This window comes from Phalangium opilio, unplaced genomic scaffold (genome assembly GCF_054372755.1).
Source record: "Phalangium opilio isolate 3A_F unplaced genomic scaffold, DU_Popi_V2 ptg000060l_1, whole genome shotgun sequence".
NCBI classification, from domain to species: Eukaryota; Metazoa; Arthropoda; class Arachnida; order Opiliones; family Phalangiidae; genus Phalangium; species Phalangium opilio.
In genome coordinates, this window is record NW_028324177.1 from 5,543,084 (window position 1) to 5,561,604 (window position 18,521).

Below are 18,521 nucleotides of genomic sequence, written 5' to 3' on the forward strand. Positions count from 1 at the left end.
AAATGTAGTTAGAGAATAGGGTCCCAGGCCACAAAATCAGAGAGGCATGTATTAGATCGTCACTAAGTGTTGTCTATTTGGCCAACTGAACACTAACTCGCGCTACAATCTAGCATAGGGTTCATTACATGACATTGGCTAAGTGATGTCTAATTGACCAACTATATACTTTGACTCGCGCTTCAATCTAGTACGGTAAAATGATATCTTCACCAACTCTGTTGTAATATCAATTCCATGCTACATAACATGATATAGACATGCGTTAGACTCTTGCTAATTGATAGGTACTTGATTTATAGAATTTCGTTAGTTAAATTGCAGAGTATGTAACATGATATAGTCATGAATTATAATGACGTCGTATGCTCGACTGTTGTTAATTAAATTGCGTGTTACATAGTATGGCGTAGACATGCATTAGATCGTAACTAAGTGATGTCTAATTGCCGAACTTTACATTAACTCTCGCTACAGGTGTATAACATGACATTGGCTAAGTGATTCTTATTGCCCAACTATATATTCAATAACTCACGCTAAATAATAATAATATTAATTATTCGCCACCTACGAAGAATGGCGCACCACATTCTTATTGTTATAAATAAAAGGTTCTAACGGACATAATATTTTATCATTTAGTTTTAAAACTACAAATAATATGGAGCTTGACAGTGATAGTGAAGGATCAGATCTGGTGCTGCAACTAAGGGATTATGAAAAACTAGTGGAGTGCCTGGTTTTGCAACAATATGTTAAAAGCAAAATCAAGTCCACCCCAGTTTTCAAAAAATTATATTTTCAACCATTTCCCCTCCATAACGGTTATTTTTATTTTCAAGTTTAAGTAACGACAATTACCCCAGTCGTCAGTTTCCAGCGCTGAATAGATTTCCGTCCACTCCTCCATAAATTCCTTCAAAACGTTTTCCGAGATGGTGACAATAGTTCCATCCCTTTTTGTCAAAAGTAGGCTTGGCTCGTATCCATTCACCCCGAAAACGACGTCGCATTCATTACTTAGTCTAACGCGGGCGTTTACGCGGTAATCTAAAACACGATCTCCGACGTTGGTGGACATTCTTGCGACAGGTCTTTACGGCTTAAAAGGTTACAACCGAATGATCTTTATTGCGAGATTTTCTTAAATGCGGGGTTGATATTTAGCCGGGGGTATATTGACTGATGCTTATCTTTTATTGCCCTTTCTTCAATTGGCCACCCACCAGGTGGTTTAGGACCTTAAAAGGGGGCGTGGCTAAACCATTTGTATTACCAATGGAATTTATCCCCATCGGCTTTTTATTTATACGTAACCACGCTCAGACGCGATGGCTTTTGGAGGGCGTGATTGAACCAGTTGTATTGTAATGAATGGAATTTATTCTGTGATTTACTGCTTTCTTAATTGGTGACTCACCTTACCACCAAACATTTAATTGATTTCAGGTGTTTGACCCGAAGGCATTATCCTGACAAGTCTCTACATGTTTAAGATATTTTTGTTGCGTTACCCGAAATTAAAGTAATATTTATAAAATACCAAAATGCAAATTCAACTAGAAATACAGTTACGAGGATGAAAGTAACTGCCACTATTTTCCCTGGCTTTAAAAAAGCTTCGCGAATTAACGTCTGCTGCATATCAATCTTAAATACTTTATCCATGATATGCGAAAAAATCGCCTATGAAAACTACGAGTTCTTGGAAGAACAGAACCACCTGTACAAATATCAATCTGGCTTCCGGCGTGGACACTCAACCTTAACGGGATTTTTCTACCTCCAGGAAACGATATTACATAACTTAAGCCAAGACAAATATGTACTGACTACATTCCTTGATATGTCAAAAGCTTTCGATACCGTCCAGCATAAGCTTTTGATCGCAAAAATGCACGACATGAACATTGGAGGAAGTATGCTCAAGTGGTTTACATCTTATCTTAGCGACAGGGAACAAAATCGTACATCATAATAATCAACGATCCAGACCTCTTAAAGTCCGTCATGGCGTCCCTCAGGGCAGCGTGATGGGCCATCTATTATTCAACATCTACACAGCAGATGTCCACACAGTCCTGCAGCATTCCGTGGCTAACAAATATGCGGACGACAATGCCATTATAGCCCAGGACTTTTAGGGTTTGATCTAGAACATTTGAACATAAAGATGAAAATTGGTACATGTGTTGTTTTTGACCCAACAAAAAATATACTAAAAGTCCCCTGCTGTAGAGCGCGAGCTTTTGCCGCCATCTTGGAAAATGGCCGCCGGGAATGCCAGCTACAATGTATTCCACGTTCTTCTTCAAAAATTATGAAAATTGGTACACATTATTATTGTAACCACTTGAACATCATGGCAAAATTTTATAGCTCTGTGTTCAATAGTTTGGCCGCCATATTTGAAAATGACCGCCGTTAATGCTAGGTACAGCATATTTCACCACGTTGTTGGAAAATTATGAAAATTGATAGGTATTACAATCAGAGCTTTGTGAACCTCATGGTAAAATATTGAAGCCATTAATCAGATAGTTTGGCCGCCATGTTGGAAAATGGCCGCCATCAATGTCATAAAGATACATTATATGGTTCAAAAATTATGAAAATTGGTATTAATTATGTTGAAGTCCGTCTTAGCATCATACTTGAATATTGAAGACGTGCTATTGATTGTTTGGGCGCCATCTTCGAAAATGACTGCTAAATGCTAAATATATTTCAAATATATAAATCTTTTTGAAATTCCTTTTTTGAATAGATATTTTCATTAACGTAATAAACAACAAAAAATGGATATCTCGAAGTCGAAATTATCGACACCATCTTTAAAAATGGACACATGAAAATCATAGCCCTAAATTCTGAAAGAAAGAAAAGTTATTCTAAGCTGTTATTCTCAACATGTTGATTAGAGAATATGATTTAATATGGGATTTATAAATTCTACTGTTGTTTAAGATTAGAATTTAGACAGATCTCTAGCATTTCATACATATTCATCGTCATCCAGAAGATTTTTCATAATAATTGCATGTCACAACCCTTGATTAGGCGCTACACATAGCTGGGGGCCTTATCAGCGCCCCTCCCCATCATATTCCAAATTCAACCTGCGGAACCGCCGTCATGGCACACGAGATCGGCCAGTGGGACCGACAAACGCCACTTGAGCAGCTGACAGAAGCTGGACACCGTCAGCGGCGAGCCCAGTCAGGAGATGGTCGGTGACAGGGAAGGATTAAGGCAGCAGAAGACTCGAGGGGACGGGGAAGTTCTCTCCAAGCACAACAGTGCCATACGGCCCAAACAAATAGTGTATCCGCGACCCCTAGAGGGTTGCCAATAGCGGGGGTGAGCCATGGCAACACCTGGGTGGGGGCGAAACGGCCCTGTAAAGCCTTCACGGAATGGGGCAAGGAACGGTCTGAACCAAGGGCGAACCCAAGGAACTCCCGAACCGTCACACCGAACTCGGGCCCCCTCCGCCACGACAAGTCCTTTGAATTAAAAAGGTTAAGAGAACATTCTTTCATTTGCGTGCTGTAATTGGGTGTGGTTATGATAAGGCGTGGTTTAAAGTAATGACAGATAATCAACATCTTACAAATTTGTTGCGCTTTTTTAATGACCATATTGCATCTAGGGAAGCCATAGCTGCTGCCGAAGAGAGATTTCTTTTCGCTTTTTTTAGGGTAATAATTGACACGTCACGCTTCATTTATGTAGATATTACACGTATAATGGAACCGTTGCCACATATACTGTCAAGTCCTCATTTGATCTCGCTAAGCTTCATCCAACAACCGACGCCGCAAAACTACATTTTTTCCGAGCGTATCTTCAAGTCCAACAATAGCTAGGAAACGATTTAATCCCGAACAGTGGGGATTGGTTTGCGATCGCGAAAGTCGAAGACTCATTCACACCATTCTCCTTCCGGCATCAGATGAACTTATTCCACTCATTATTTGTACCTGCAGTCTGCAGAACATCTGGGAAGCCTTCATATGAGCAGTTCCCTTATGAGGGGATTTCATAATAGCGGTCCTCATAACAACAGTTGCCTAAATCGCGGTTCCCGAAATGGCAGTTTACCCATTTCAGCAATTACCGGTACAGCGGTTCTCGTAAACGCAGCGTACCGTTACAGCAGTTCTCTTAAGAGCGGAAAAACAGATATGCGAAAAACTATAGTTTATTATGGTGTAAGCTGGCCCAGCTGGGTTATATGAACTCAAAAAGAATATGGATAATTTGGTTAGGTTAAAGATTATTATTTCAACTAAATAGTATTAGGTCTGGTTAGGTTAGGTTAGGTTAGGTTTTTTTTCTCGTTTGGTTAGACTTAGGTTAGTAATATTTTGGGAATGGTGTAACAATGTTACGCCTTTTCCAAAAAATTACTGTTTACAATTATCTACTTCCGAAATAAAATAACCTTTCTCGAATTATAATATGCCTTTTCCAAAAAATTACTGTTTACAATTATCTGTCAAAAAACATGATGTTTTATTAGGTCACATTCCTGATTAAATGATCACGGAAAAGGTAGTATTTGAAACCAACGAATATAAGTGTATTGTTAAGACATGCTCGAACCACAAGACAAACACTGCTATTTCTCAAAATAGCGGCAGCTATTTTAAAACAGCAGCCGCTATTTCTAAAACAGCAGTTTTGAAAAACTCCGCTGTTTTTTTGGAATCGCGGTTGCTATTTCGAGAACTGCTCTACCGGGAACTGCTCATATAAGGTACACCCGAACATCTTGTATAAAGAACTGTGAATGTAGACGATCTGTATTAGCTTGCTGGGCAATGTGTGGTCATTTTCAAGGTATTAGCCGTAATAAAAAATCTTCAGGACGAGAAATATGAACGAAATGTTAAAAATGTGTCTTAAATCTAATCCTTAACGACACTAGAATGTTTATACCCCATATAAAATGGTTTTTCCTAACCAAATTCCGAGTAATATGGCAGAATTTAGGAAAGTAATATTTCAGCGACCATTTTTGAAGATGGGTCGATAATTTAGACTCAAAAATAGTTATTTTTATGGCGTTTAATAAGTTCATGAAAATCATCTACTCAATAAAAAAATCTAAAATATTTATATATCGGTAATATATTTGCCATTTCTAGCAGTCATTTTTGAAGATGGCGCCCAAACTATCAGTAGCACGTCTTCAATATTCAAGTATGATGTTAAGATGGTCTTTAACATAATTATTACCAATTTTCATAATTTTTGAACCATATACTCTAACTAAATGACATTGATGGCGGCCATTTTCCAACATGGCGGCCAAACTATCTGACTAATGGCTTCAATATTTTACTATGAGGTTCATACAGCTCAATTCACCTATCAATTATCATAATTTTCCAACAACATGGTGAAATATACTGTACCTAGCATTCACGGCGGCCATTTTCCAATATGGCGACCAAACTATTGAACACAGAGCTATAAAATTTTGCCAAGATGTTCATGTGGTTCCATTCATAATGTGTACCAATTTTCATAATTTTTGAAGAAGAACGTGGAATACATTGTAGCTGTAATTCCCGGCGGCCATTTTCCAAGATGGCGGCGAAAGCTCGCGCTCTACAGCAGGGGACTTTTAGTATATTTTTGTTGGGTCAAAAACAACACATGTGCCAATTTTCATCTTTATGTTCAAATGTTCTAGGTCAAGCCCTTTTTCGGCCTATGTGTCCTGGCCTAAATGGTAAATCGATATCACCCCTCACTTGGCTCAAGTTCAGCTCGAAACCAATCTGTATTAAAATACATATTAGCATAGAAATCTTCGCGGGAATAAACTGATGTTAAAACCACTCCTAAATGATGCCTAACTTTCTTCAAGATAGATAACTGATCCCTTTTGTCGGATTTTATGACGAAATAGTGCAAACAGCGAGCGATCTCAGAGCAGTCCGATGGAATTCACTATTTGGCACTAAAGTAGGGCCTAAGTAGCTACCAGATTCGATGTCATAGAACCTCAAATCGAATAGCGCTTATATGCCGAACGGTTACCACACCGACGACCTCCGGTGCAAAGTACCTTTACCGATATTAGAGAAAACCTTCTTGATTTCGGTAGTTACGTCTTGCAAGACCGTGAATGTAGAAGAAATCGTTTAGTTGCTAATAATGATAGAGAAGTGGACATCCTAGCACGTTTTGTAGCCAATACCCTTCGTAGAGGGTCGATTTCATTCCAACCGAAGTCTTAACGTTATTGAAATATACTTTTTCAGATAATAATCCACAGGATGACCCTTTGAACATGTTGTGGTTGCTGCATGAGCAAAAGCAGTCAAGGGATGTTACTTTTGGTAATACCAGGAATGTATGGAGGGGTTGGAATCCTTGTGTCCCATTCGACCGAATCCCATTCGACCGAACGCGTTTCCCATTCAACCGAAAACAGCCCAAATGTGCGGTTTTGGGAAAATATATATCAAAATTTAAAAAGCAAACGTTTTCACTTTTTTTAGCCTACAGATTTCGTTGTATATCTATTGATGTTTGAAATTCAAAATTTATTTTTAAGAGTGATTGATAATGGAGAAAATTGCATTGTTTTGAAAAAGGTGGCAGCTAACTATTAGGAGAATATTTTGGAAAAGGTGGCAGCTAACTATTAGGAGAATATTTTGGAAAAGGTGGCAGCTAATTAGTAGGAGAAAGTTTACGAAAAGGTGGGAGCTAACTATTAGGAGAATATTTAGGAAAAGGTGGCAGCTAATTAATAGGAGAATATTTAGGAAAAGGTGGCAAGTAATTAATAGGAGAATATTTTGGAAAAGGTGGCAACTAAATATTAGGAGAATATTTTGGAAATAGTGGCAGTTAATTAGTAGGAGAATGTTTTGGAAAATTTGGCAGCTAATTAATAGGAGAATATTTAGGAAAAGGTGGCAACTAATTAAAAGGAGAATATTTTGGAAAGTGTGGCAACTAATTAATAGGAGAATATTTTGGAAAAGGTGGCAACGAATTATTGGAACCATTCTTTTGGAAAAGGTGGCAACTAATTAATAGGAGAATATTTTGGAAAAGGTGGCAACGAATTATTGGAACCATTCTTTTGGAAAAGGTGGCAGCTGACTATTAGGAGAATATTTTGGAAAAGGTAGCAGCTAATTAGTAGGAGAATGTTTTGAAAAAGGTGGCAGCTAATTAATAGGATAATAACCTAACCTAACCTAACCGAACCTGACCGAACCTAACCTAAACTAACCTAGCTAAACTTACAATTTCCTTCTCTGGGTTTGAATAGGAGAATATTTAGGAAAAGGTGGCAACTAATTAATTGGAGAATATTCTGGAAAAGGTGGCAACTAAGTATTAGGAGAAAATTTTGGAAAAGGTGGCAGCTAATTAGTAGGAGAATGTTTTGGAAAAGGTGGCAGCTAATTAATAGGAGAATATTTTGGTAAATGTGGCAACTACTTAATAGGAGAAAATTTTGGAACAGGTGGCAACGAATTATTGGAACCATTGTTTTGGAAAAGGTGGCAGCTATCTATTAGGAGACTATTTAGGAAAAGGTAGTAGCTAATTAGTAGGAGAATGTTTTGGAAAAGGTGGCAGCTAATTAATAGGATAATAACCTTACCTAACCTTACCTAACATTACCGAACCTGACCGAACCTAACCAAACCTAACCTAAACTAACCTAACCAAACTTACAATTTCCTTCTCTGGGTTTGAATAGGAGAATGTTTAGGAAAATGTGGCAACTAACTATTAGGAGAATATTTTGGAAAAGGTGGCAGCTAATTAGTAGGTGAATGTTTTGGAAAAGGTGGCAGCTAATTAATAGGGGAATATTTAGGAAAAGGTGGCAACTAATTAATAGAAGAATATTTTGGAAAATGTGGCAACTAATTAATAGAAGAATATTTTGGAAAATGTGGCAACTAATTTATAGGAGAATATTTTGGAAAAGGTGGCAACTAATTTATAGGAGAATATTTTGGAAAAGGTGGCAACTAACTATTAGGAGAATATTTTGGAAAAGGTGGCAGCTAACTATTAGGAGAATGTTTTGGATAAGGTAGCAGCTAATTAGTAGGAGAATGTTTTGGAAATGGTGGCAGCTAATTAATAGGATAATAACCTAACCTAACCTAACCAAACTTACAATTTCTTTCTCTGGGTTTGAACCCGAGCCTCTGAATTAAAAGCCTGATATTCTACCATGCTGCTGCGGTGATTCGAAATCCTCACAGACATTTATTTAACTAATTCTTTCAAATAAATTCCCATTCAGCAGAAACCCGCCATTGGGCTGGAAATTTAAATATATTCTCCATAAAAAACCAAAAAACGGTTTCGATCCAATGGGATTCGGTCCAATGGGACTAAACCGTTGGAATGGCTAAGGTCAAATCCTAATCGGCGTGAAATGATCTTGGAAACAACTGGCGTGGCTTAATTTACGCTAGTGACGTCATGGCCTGACGTAAAAATCGTATTTACCACTTAAATTACTTTCATTCATTCATTGGCTGCGAAAAAAACTTGTTTGCTATAATTCTGCACCCTCTACCCTAGGTCCTCTGCTTAGGCTGAGAGAATCGAATATGAACGCGAACGGCGCCGAATCAGCGCATTAAACTTTAAAAAATCTAAAAGGTCACTTCGGCCATGCCTTTTTCAACGAGTCATGACATTTTTCGCCTTCGGTAGACAGCTAAACAGATGTAGGGGGAGGAGCTACACTTCTCAAAATAAAAAAGGACTCGCCTTATGTTTCCACCTTCAAGGGTACGAGAGCCCCCTTAGCCATTCCAGCCCCTCCATAAATATTACTGAGTAATTGAAGCTTTTGGAATGTCATTTCTTAATTTCATCTTTCTGATTTTAGGAATATTTTTGAGAAGCGTATCATATCTTTACAGTAAAATACATAATCTGTAGATGCTTGACTAACATAAGTAAAACTTGTCCATTTGCTTGCACGCATGGTACCATAAGAAAATAATATATAGCTCTCTAGGGGGCTATGTATTATTTTCCTATGATAGTACATTATCAGAAGTTAATGAATTCTTATCCTGGGAAGTATTGCACACTAAGGCTTTATATACACTGAGAGAAAAATTTACTGCTGAAATAACTGGAATATCCTGGCAGTAGTGAAGCCAGGACTTCCCAGTGAATTTTAAAGAAGTTCCAGTAAACCGAAATTACAGGATAATTCAGTTTTTTTACACCAAAATTATTTGTAATTTTTACAGGATGCTATTTCTTAGTCAAACTGTATATTCTACAGGAAATCGTAGCTATTACAGTAGACAGCTCTGCCAAAATTACAGTAACTTAATTTGTAGTTTCTATGAATAGAAAGAGTGTTTTTAATGGTTCAGATAGTAAAAATTACAGGAAATGAACTAGTAATCTTTGCTGGTAAAAAGGGTAACATTATCAGAGTAACATGTGGAAATAACAAGAAATGAACAAGTAGTTTTTACTAGTACAAACATTGTTTTTAGTTGGATGACTTATAGAAACTACAGAAAATTATTCTGCGGTTTCTATTGGTAAAAAAAGCATTTTTAGCAGGATAACTTTTAAATACGACAAGAGCAGAACAAGTAATTTTTACTGGAAGAAAGTGGAATTTGAACAGTGTATCTTGTGAAAACGACAAGAGATGAGCCAGTTGTTTTTATAGTACATGCCTATTTTTAGTTGGATAGCTTGTAAAAACTACAGAACTGATTTTGTGATTATTATTGGTAAAAAGAGTAGGTTTAGCAGTAGATCTCGGAAAATTTATCAAAAGTAAGCTAGTACTGTTTACTGGTAGTAAGGGTACATTTTGTTGGAAGTGTCTTTAAAATTATAGGAAGAGAGCCAGCTGTTTTGGTTGGTAAAAAGGTAGTTTTCCATTAGGAATAGTTATTTATAGGTTAAAAATTGAATGAAGTTTCACTGTATCAATTGGAGTTTTCAACTTCAGTTTGTGTATTCACTTATAGCCTTCCAACCATAAAGCGATGCATATGAACCTAATTGGTTATCGCTGGTATAATGTATAACTAAGCATGCCTCTAAGGTCGTTGGTTATTTATATCTTGTACCAAAAATGAATAGTTTAATTCCGGTAAATAATGAAGGCCATTTAAAATTCATACTTTTATTAATTAAAATATGAAAGGAAATGCTTATTTGCCAGGTTTTTTTCAGCCTGCTTTAAATTGGGTCCACATGAGTGGAGATAGTTTATTGAAAAGTCCAAGCGCTTTTGTGTTGACTGCATCCTTTGGGTTATCAGGGTTCAAATCCGCGATAAATCTGCAAGATTAATAATTCTATGAGACAGTATAAAAATATTTTAAACCATTGTCCCTATCTGGTCTAACTAAATATCACACCTTTGAAAAAACTCCAAAGTTGCAGAGCATTTCTTGGGATATTCGGTATTTGTTAAATAAAATACTCCAAAAAACATCGCAAGCGCTGTAGAAATATTTTCCCCAGGAATGTGGTCATTAAGAATGGTTCCTTCTGCTACAAGGACAAAACGTGATGCCTTGAGCAAACTTTCTCCTAAAAGAAAAGATAATTTGTGAAATAAAAATTCATTGTTTTTAGAAGGGCGTCAAATTGGAATCCGCGTCTCATACTTGGCCAAATAGGGAAATTAAAGCAAATTGATTACATATTTTCAAATAACACATTTCAACTTGCGTTTATAATTGACTGGTTAATAAAGATATTGATTAAAGCTTACTTACAATATTCAAACTATTATTTATACTTATAAAATGTTCAGTTTTTTAGTATTATTCCAGGTTTGATTTTTTTTTCTGTTTTATTCGAATAGAAAATATAAATACCTATAACTATTAAAGTGGAAGAAGGTTCTTCCAGCTTTTTCAGAATATCCATTGAAATTTCAGTTCCTGGCTACAATTATTTAAAGAGTTCCATTAATAACCGTTTAGAAATAAAATCCAAAACACCCTAAATTTGGATAGCCTACTTCAATTATCGGGAAGATGCAGTTTGAATCCTCCTTAAAGTGATTCATGATCATTAGGATAATGGATCCTACCACTTCGACTTCTGTCCTCTTTTCTGTATCTTTTAAGGCTTCTATGGTTTTGACCATGAAGGCTTTCTTACTTCTCGGAAAAAATTGCAGAAATATGGAGCGTTTTTCCTTGAAAAAATCCTCAAATATTTGAAATATGTCTTTTCCAAGAAAAAGGTCCAAGTGATCCTTCATTCCACTTATTTCAAATAGAAATGGCCAACGTGCTATTAGTTCTTTCAGTTCGGCACCTCCAATGATCTCTTTCCTTTGTAGTGGAAATGAAAGTCTAATTTTTGAATCTATTATGTCATTATCCGGATTTAATTCAAAACGCAATTGTTGCAGTTCTTTACGAATTCTTTCATTCATAGCCAAATCTTCTTTGCTTGTTTCGGGATTGTAATTAAATGACTCTATGCTAGTTAAATCCAAGCGCGGTTTCTTAAATTTTTTTACTTCCTTAACGCGAGGCATAACACCATATTCCTGTCTCGAAAGATAGTCCAAGCGATTGTAAAGTTGCTTCACGAATAATGTGTCTCCAAGCCCAATTACTTTATCTCCAAGGCATTTGGGAACCGTTTGGCAAATAAACTGGAAATTTTCCGCATACTATTGTATGAAGGTCTTACGGATTTCTTTATCGAGTCATCCACAAGTGTTCTCACTACAATGCCCCGGGCTTTTAAGCTGAGGGCCTTATTACTCATAAGCTCTCTTTGGACTGGCTTTGTGAAAATTTCTAGCCTAATTTTGTACGAAGCAATCCAGGATTCATTACCATATTCAACAGCCTAAAATATAATTACATTACTACACATTGAAAATAATTGTACGTTTTGAAACCATAGGCTATTACACTCTTAGAATGGGCTTAAAAGTTAAGTCTACGTAATATTTACCTGGCCAGTGGGTTCCTGGTTAAACGACAGTCCACTTGGTCCAGCCTCATTACTTAATACCAGCTCACTGTCATTATTAGAACTACTTCCTGATGAAGCTTCTTGACCCACTACAACACTTGTGTCTAAAATAAGAATTAAATATGAATGTTTACAAAATGACTTCTCACATACGTGTCGGTGGTAACGTGGCCCATGGAAATGCCTCACCTAAATAATAAGAACTTACCATTTACATGCATGGTTTTATTGAGCTTCGCTTGCACATGACGTTTTAGTTTGCGCACTTAGATTGGTTTTAAAATTGAGTTTTTTAAATCATCTTCCGTCACATCTTGTATATCTTCTTCGCTTTCAACGCCGGTAGCAATTAAAACATTTGCCACTAGCTCTGCATCAGCTAATGACAGTGAAGGTATAGCTTTAACTATGAGACTTTTTAAACCCTCTTTAAGAGGGTTTTCCACGAAATGTTCCACGTTGTGAACGACCGCAGGAATTTGATTGAAGGGGCCTTCATCCATCTGAAATAAATTTTAAGATTTAAATATTTGTTTTTGTCGTCGGGCCCAAAATATAAATGGAAAATGGCGGGTATTGCGATACATGCAAAAATGCAAAGGATCATAATTTTCGCAATTTACAGTCATTCCTATTACAAAGGGACGTTTTAAAATAGTGGCGATTGGAGTAGCTTCTGTTAAAAAGACTAGTGAGCTGGAAGGGTTTTCGATTGCAAGCCATCGATAAGGTTACATCATACCTCAAGCATTTGTCAGCATGTCCGCTAGGAATGGTGAACACTGTGCTTGAGTGTAATTATTTTTTTTCCAAATATATCATAGCATGGCAATGGATAATAATCCGCCAGATCATTCAAATTGATAATCAAAGCACGATTTTTCTCGGTGACTTCAAAGACGTGTAGTTTTACACATCGCTTTGATTCAAACAAATGTACAAAGCATGAAACTTTATCAATTCCCGATTTGTATATGATCATTGTGTCTATGCGCCCAAATAGTAAATGATCATCTGAAGCTTCCACAATTACAAACAGTCCTTTTTCATAAAGTGTCCCTTTATAAAGTAGTTTTTTCAGAAACGTTGTGTTTTCTCCTTTTCAATTACAAATATCTATTTCTCGGTTCATTTCATTAGACATTTCTCTTTTAATTAAATTCGAACTCGAGTAGCTAATTGAAGATGGAAATGGACTGCCAGCCAAAAAATATGCCTGTTGCATCTGGTGCTTTTGCGATAGAGTTTTCGTTATGTTCAGAAAGTTCTTGTTATTCTGCGCAAACTTCTTATAGACGTGGTGCTTGCTCTCAAATCGAAGCGTCCAAAGACGTATAAGCGGTCCATAATGAAGAATAAGTTCTGGGTAGTGTTCAAAAACGTAGTGGTGTTTGGCTTTTAAATTATAGTTGGGAAAACATTTCAAAAGGCCTTTCTTATACTCTCGTAATAATATAACAAGAAACGCAATTTCCAGTTTTGAAATTTTAGGAGCCATGACAATCTCCACTATTTTTTTTAATTGAAGATACAGGTCCCAAACAGGATCCGAAAATTCCCTAATCTTATCTTTAAAAATTATAGAAAATAACCTTAAAATACACCAAATCTGAGACGCATCCCCTGTTAATTTTTTTCCACCAGGTCTACCAGAACAGGGCTTATTGTTAACGTCTTTTCCTTTAAATTCGAATTGAGATATTTGCCAGTTATAATAGTTCCAAGAAAACCATTTTTTAACATTAATATAATATTTTAAAAACTGGTACAAATCGTAAGCAACAATCCCCTCAAATAGGTCATGAGCTACACATGGCGCTAATCCTGGGTTGCATACATGAAAATATTTAAGCTCATTTAAAATAGATTTCTTAACTATTCCATTATTTGATGTCATGTTTGGTTCAGAAGCTAGCTTTACAATACTATCATCGTAGTTCTTCGGGGATCTTTTTGTAAATGGGCCATCGGCATGAATTTCTTGAGCCGTAGCTAAGCAGTAACGGCATATGTGGCCGTGTGCAAAATTTTTTTGGAATCCTCCTATTTCGTGATTGCCCAGATTGTCTCCTACGAAACTACATACAAACACTTTATACCGTTTACCTCCAATAACTATCCCTTCAGTTTCTAAATCTTTCAAGTCGCTGACTAACTTCTTTAGACAGCTATTGGTGTCTTTGAAGTAGGAGTCCCTGCATAATAAAATTAGCTGAACGTGGTCAGTAGTAGATCGGAGCTCGGGTGGAATATTAATTAAAGTGTAATATATTCCTACAATCTTGTGGATGCACCTCGCAGATCCCAAAGGGTTTACAGTTTCAAACGCGTCTTGGAAGATTATTAGGTGTATGCAACTTCTGTAGTCTTCCATGTGCATATACTCTCCACTAAAAACTTCTCCGTCGCATACATCTTCTAGTATTTGATTCTGCCCATTGATAAACGTAGGTTTCGGAAAAAATAGTATTTTCGCAACTTCCACGTTAGATATTAATTTTGATAGTGAATCCTTCACTGGAACGTAATGGTAAAATTTTTTTTCTTCCCGTTATCGTAGCCCAGGAAAACTGGAACTGGTGCAACATATTGCAAAGAGTTTTTAACGTGCTTTTCCCGTTGATATATTGATTTAAATTTTTCATGAGTAGTTTCCAGTATATTAAAATTTGAAAATATATCAAGAACACGTGTTATGACATCATCGGCTATCCCCTGGTCGGCAAGATCCGAAAACAACTTGTTCTTGATGATGGATTTCTCCACATATTTCAAATTTGAAATTTCTTCTGCAATATACTGCACCGTGCTACAGGGCAAATATTTTACAGCTTGAAGTTTTAAGTAAAACATTCCCAAATTGTCTTCTAATCCTTTTTGCTCTAAGATTTCTTCTGACAAATCATCTTCATAATCTGCACATTCAAACCTCATTTCTTCTTCAGAATCAACAGCTTGGTTAGTTTGTGGTTGTAAATCCGTTTGGGTTATGCTAGGTTCGCTACGATCGAATCGAAATTCGTTCCTTTTTCTGTGTTTGCGACTAAAATGGCTTGACAATGATGATTTTGTTCTAAATTGAGTTGCTTTACATTGTTTCATCGGGCATGATACAGTGATCCCATTAATAATGTGCTCCTTAAGATGATCGCAGAAAGTTTTTAAAGAGATGGTAGCGCATTCAAAATTACAGTTTAAAATTTTGCATTTTAAAATTTCACTAGGAAACTGAGAAACCATGTCAGCATCGTTATTTAAGCTAATTTTCATTTCAGATTTGTGAGTTCGATGCGCGTGGCTTTTAAACGATCCAAAATTTGTGAATAACCTTCCACAACAATTAAAATATACTCGGTGCAAGTTTTTATGAGAAAAGCAGTGGTGAAAATATTTCTTATAAATGTTTGTGCTAAATTCACAACGTTCTAGACCACACTTGAAATCCATCATATCTGAAAATGTAAGTGGTATGGCTACATTACATCTCTTGATTTGGCCTTCTAGCAAATTTATTTAAAGGTGCAAATTGATGAAAAATGTAGAGTTTCTACCCCCTTAAAGAGCGAGTGAAATGGCCAAACAACTATATTTTAATGGATTTAGACCAATAAAAGAATATCAAAACCATTTAGATATAGGTTCAGATTTCACGGATAATTTAAAGCCCCTGACACGCAACAAATTCCACAACAACCTTGGCTAAACTGGCTATTTAAGAACGCCAAGAGTGGCCCCAAGGTAGTATTCTATGATGGGACCGTGTAGTTTTGGACATAAGAAACGTTCAATAAACATGCAAGAATTAATTTAAAAATAAAAATTCGTCTTAGTTTCAATAAAATAACTAGTTTACAATTTGAAATAAGTTTAACGAAACTTTACGGTATAGACTAGGACCTGAGTCTTTACCTTTAATAAAATTTTAAATCTGTTATTAAATTTACTGTACCGACAGAAAAAGAGAAAGTTAAGAAGTTTAGGGCTAAATTCTTATCTAAAAAACTTCCAAAGGTTTAATTCTTGCTTAATGAAATTGCTGTGCAACGCAAGTTCCTTTTTTTTAATATTTCCATTATAAATAGACTTAATTATCGTACGTGAGTTTAAAGAGTCAAAAGCACTATTGGCGAGATTAAGAATTGTTCCTATTTAATAAAAAAAAGGTTTGCTTTGACCCATTTCTATTCAAATATATTTGGAGTTGAATTTCAATATAACAAGGCGACCCAAGGGCTCGTAATAGTAGCCACATCGTACGAGTGAATAGCCCCTCTATACCTACCCTAATGAGTGGATAACCCCTCTATACCTTACCCTAATGAGTGAATAACGCTATCTTTGACAATGCTTAAATGATTTACCGTGCATAAAATCAGAGTGAATAGCCCTTCGATGCCCTACCCTAAACAGTGATAAAACTTCTGCCCGGTCGGTAAGAATTTAATATGCTTTTGCCTCTCCAACCGTGAAGTTATATCTCCTGGCCTCGGTTAAGATCATGACTCCTAGTTGGAGAGAGAGAGAGAGAGAGAGAGGGAGAGAGAGAGTTTTTTTGTTTTTCAAACTGAGAGAGAGAGAGAGAGGTATCACAGTGAATAGCACCTCGATGCCCTAAGAAAAATTATGACCCTCTAATCCTTACTTCAATAAATTTACTTACGTTATAATTGTAATATCTGGTGCCCCAAGCTAGTACCTTCTTTTAAAACTCTTCTCGATTTATGGAGAAATAGACGTAACTTCTAGTAATAAACACCACCTTTCCAAATATAACATCGGTATATAGTTCCTTTTGCTTTTTAAAAATCCCCCTCGATTTCTTTGAATTTTGAAATCGGGGGGGGGGGTGAGATGAAAAGCGTGAAACCCTTATTGTTGACGGGTGACAGGAATTTTAAAGGGAATATTAAACCTTCCATTTAAATTAAGCCAATACTAAATTTCTCTCTCTCTCTAGCTTTAAATATATCGAGCAAACGTAAACCACATTTCACAAAGCTTAACCTTACCTGTGCAATTAAATGCATGCTTGCACTTACTATTATAATCCCCATCCTTTTAAAATACACGAACGAAAAATATCACCTCACCACAATTCTCTCACATTCACTCTCCCTTCAATGTCGAACGAAACGTTTTATAGAGCTATTTCAGTGGGGGAAAAATTTCGTCTGCTACGAAAATTGGGCCTGCCTTTGAGTGTAGGGCGGCCATTTTATGAGGGTTTTCTCTATGGGCAAATAGCATTGGTGACGTAGCCATTACCCCCTCTGAAATAGCTCTTTACTGCCAAAGCAATAAAATAACCATTTCTTCGGTTAGCTCTGACTAACTATTTCTTTGGGTAACTCTGACCACATTCCAAATCGCGAAAAACTACTACCACGACCACCACACCCACACCCACACCCACAGGCTCGCGGGACAAACTAATGGCCTCATCGTATATATACGATGTGGCTAAAAATAAATTATAGGACTCATATTTATCACTTTATAGAGGGGCTCACTTAATATATTTTTTTTTTTTAAATTTCAACCTTTATGATCGGCCCCCGAAATTCATAGTCCAAAAAATTCTACAAAAAACAAACGACCTTCCGAAGAACTACAACTTGGCAAGGAGTATGTATCTCTCCAAGCACGGGCTTTGACCACATAGGTGTATTGTAGAAGGCGATAGTTTATAATCAATTAGTGTCTATTCCGTGGACACTAAATTAGAGCCATTTACTTAATGTATAATATCATGTCTTATTCCTTTAAGAGGTCTCTTGCCCGCAAAATTAATATTAAGTAATAATTTAAAAAAACTCTTACCTTGTGATTTTGACGAGGAAATTTCCGTGAAAGTTATTTGAAAGCCTACACGAAAACAAATCATTATAACATTACCTCGATCAAGGTGATAACTGCGATATAATTAAATCCATTTTCTTACCTTATAGCAGTGTTAAGAATTTTTAAATAAATCTTTGGAATATTGGTCTTTGTCAAACTTGTAGAAGAAGTCACATGAAAGAGTAGAGGGACGCGCATTCGCGTAGTGTTTGAGTTCGCTGTCCGCTGACACAAATGATCAAGGGGGGTGTTTTTTTGTGGAAAAGTACCCACTACTTTAAGAAATTTTGAAGCATCCCCCCTCCCCCAACCTTTCCTTTCATAAGCCTTTACACGGTTTAAAATAGGGAGTGTCACAAAAAAAAAGAGTTTATTGAGAAAAATCGATAAAGGTTATCTACCTTAAGTTTCCGGCTTTCCGCGCTTCGAAATACCTTTTTTTTAAAAAAAATATATCGTTTTGGCCCACAATATTTTTAAACGTAATACATTTGATTAAATCAACATTACTATTTTTTAAACCATTAAAATCCATAAATCAAGAGATAAGATAAACATTTTTAATATACTCTTTAAAATACCACACCCACACAAAATTCATATAATTTTTCCAATTTTCAGTAATTGATTTTAATTTTTAAGTAATTTAATAAACACGGAAAGCAGCACAGTGCAGCCTT

General features: G+C 36.2%; 2 protein-coding genes and 1 long non-coding RNA gene across 3 annotated transcripts; all 3 read right to left on the reverse strand.

The window, feature by feature from the left end:
• Nucleotides 1-10,158: 10,158 nt before the first annotated feature.
• On the reverse strand, nucleotides 10,159-17,989 carry LOC149666743 (uncharacterized). Its single transcript, XM_089841559.1, has 6 exons — nucleotides 17,942-17,989; nucleotides 17,821-17,865; nucleotides 11,024-11,165; nucleotides 10,878-10,947; nucleotides 10,413-10,587; nucleotides 10,159-10,332 (listed from the first exon to the last, which is right to left on the reverse strand). The coding sequence occupies exons 3-6, from the start codon at nucleotides 11,150-11,152 to the stop codon at nucleotides 10,221-10,223; spliced, it is 486 nt and encodes a 161-aa protein (XP_089697685.1). The 5' UTR covers nucleotides 11,153-11,165; nucleotides 17,821-17,865; nucleotides 17,942-17,989; the 3' UTR covers nucleotides 10,159-10,220.
• On the reverse strand, nucleotides 11,621-12,247 carry LOC149666744 (uncharacterized). The gene is made up of 3 exons (XM_089841460.1): nucleotides 12,240-12,247; nucleotides 11,980-12,184; nucleotides 11,621-11,871 (listed from the first exon to the last, which is right to left on the reverse strand). Exons 1-3 carry the CDS (start codon nucleotides 12,245-12,247, stop codon nucleotides 11,629-11,631), a joined length of 456 nt encoding a protein of 151 aa, XP_089697586.1. The 3' UTR covers nucleotides 11,621-11,628.
• LOC149666745 (uncharacterized) lies at nucleotides 12,267-13,104 on the reverse strand. Its single transcript, XR_016368215.1, has 2 exons — nucleotides 12,743-13,104; nucleotides 12,267-12,503 (listed from the first exon to the last, which is right to left on the reverse strand). It is a non-coding gene; the product is annotated as an uncharacterized LOC149666745 (long non-coding RNA).
• Nucleotides 17,990-18,521: the final 532 nt, after the last annotated feature.

Coding starts and splice junctions, on each gene's coding strand:
- LOC149666744 (XM_089841460.1), bottom strand. Junction 11,872..11,979: donor ACCAGGAACCCACTGGCCAG/GTAAATATTACG, acceptor ATTATATTTTAG/GCTGTTGAATATGGTAATGA.
- LOC149666743 (XM_089841559.1), bottom strand. CDS start 11,152: ATGGTCAAAACCATAGAAGCCTTAAAAGATACAGAAAAGAGGACAGAA. Junction 10,948..11,023: donor GCATCTTCCCGATAATTGAA/GTAGGCTATCCA, acceptor AAATAATTGTAG/CCAGGAACTGAAATTTCAAT. Junction 10,588..10,877: donor TTCCACTTTAATAGTTATAG/GTATTTATATTT, acceptor CTTTTCTTTTAG/GAGAAAGTTTGCTCAAGGCA.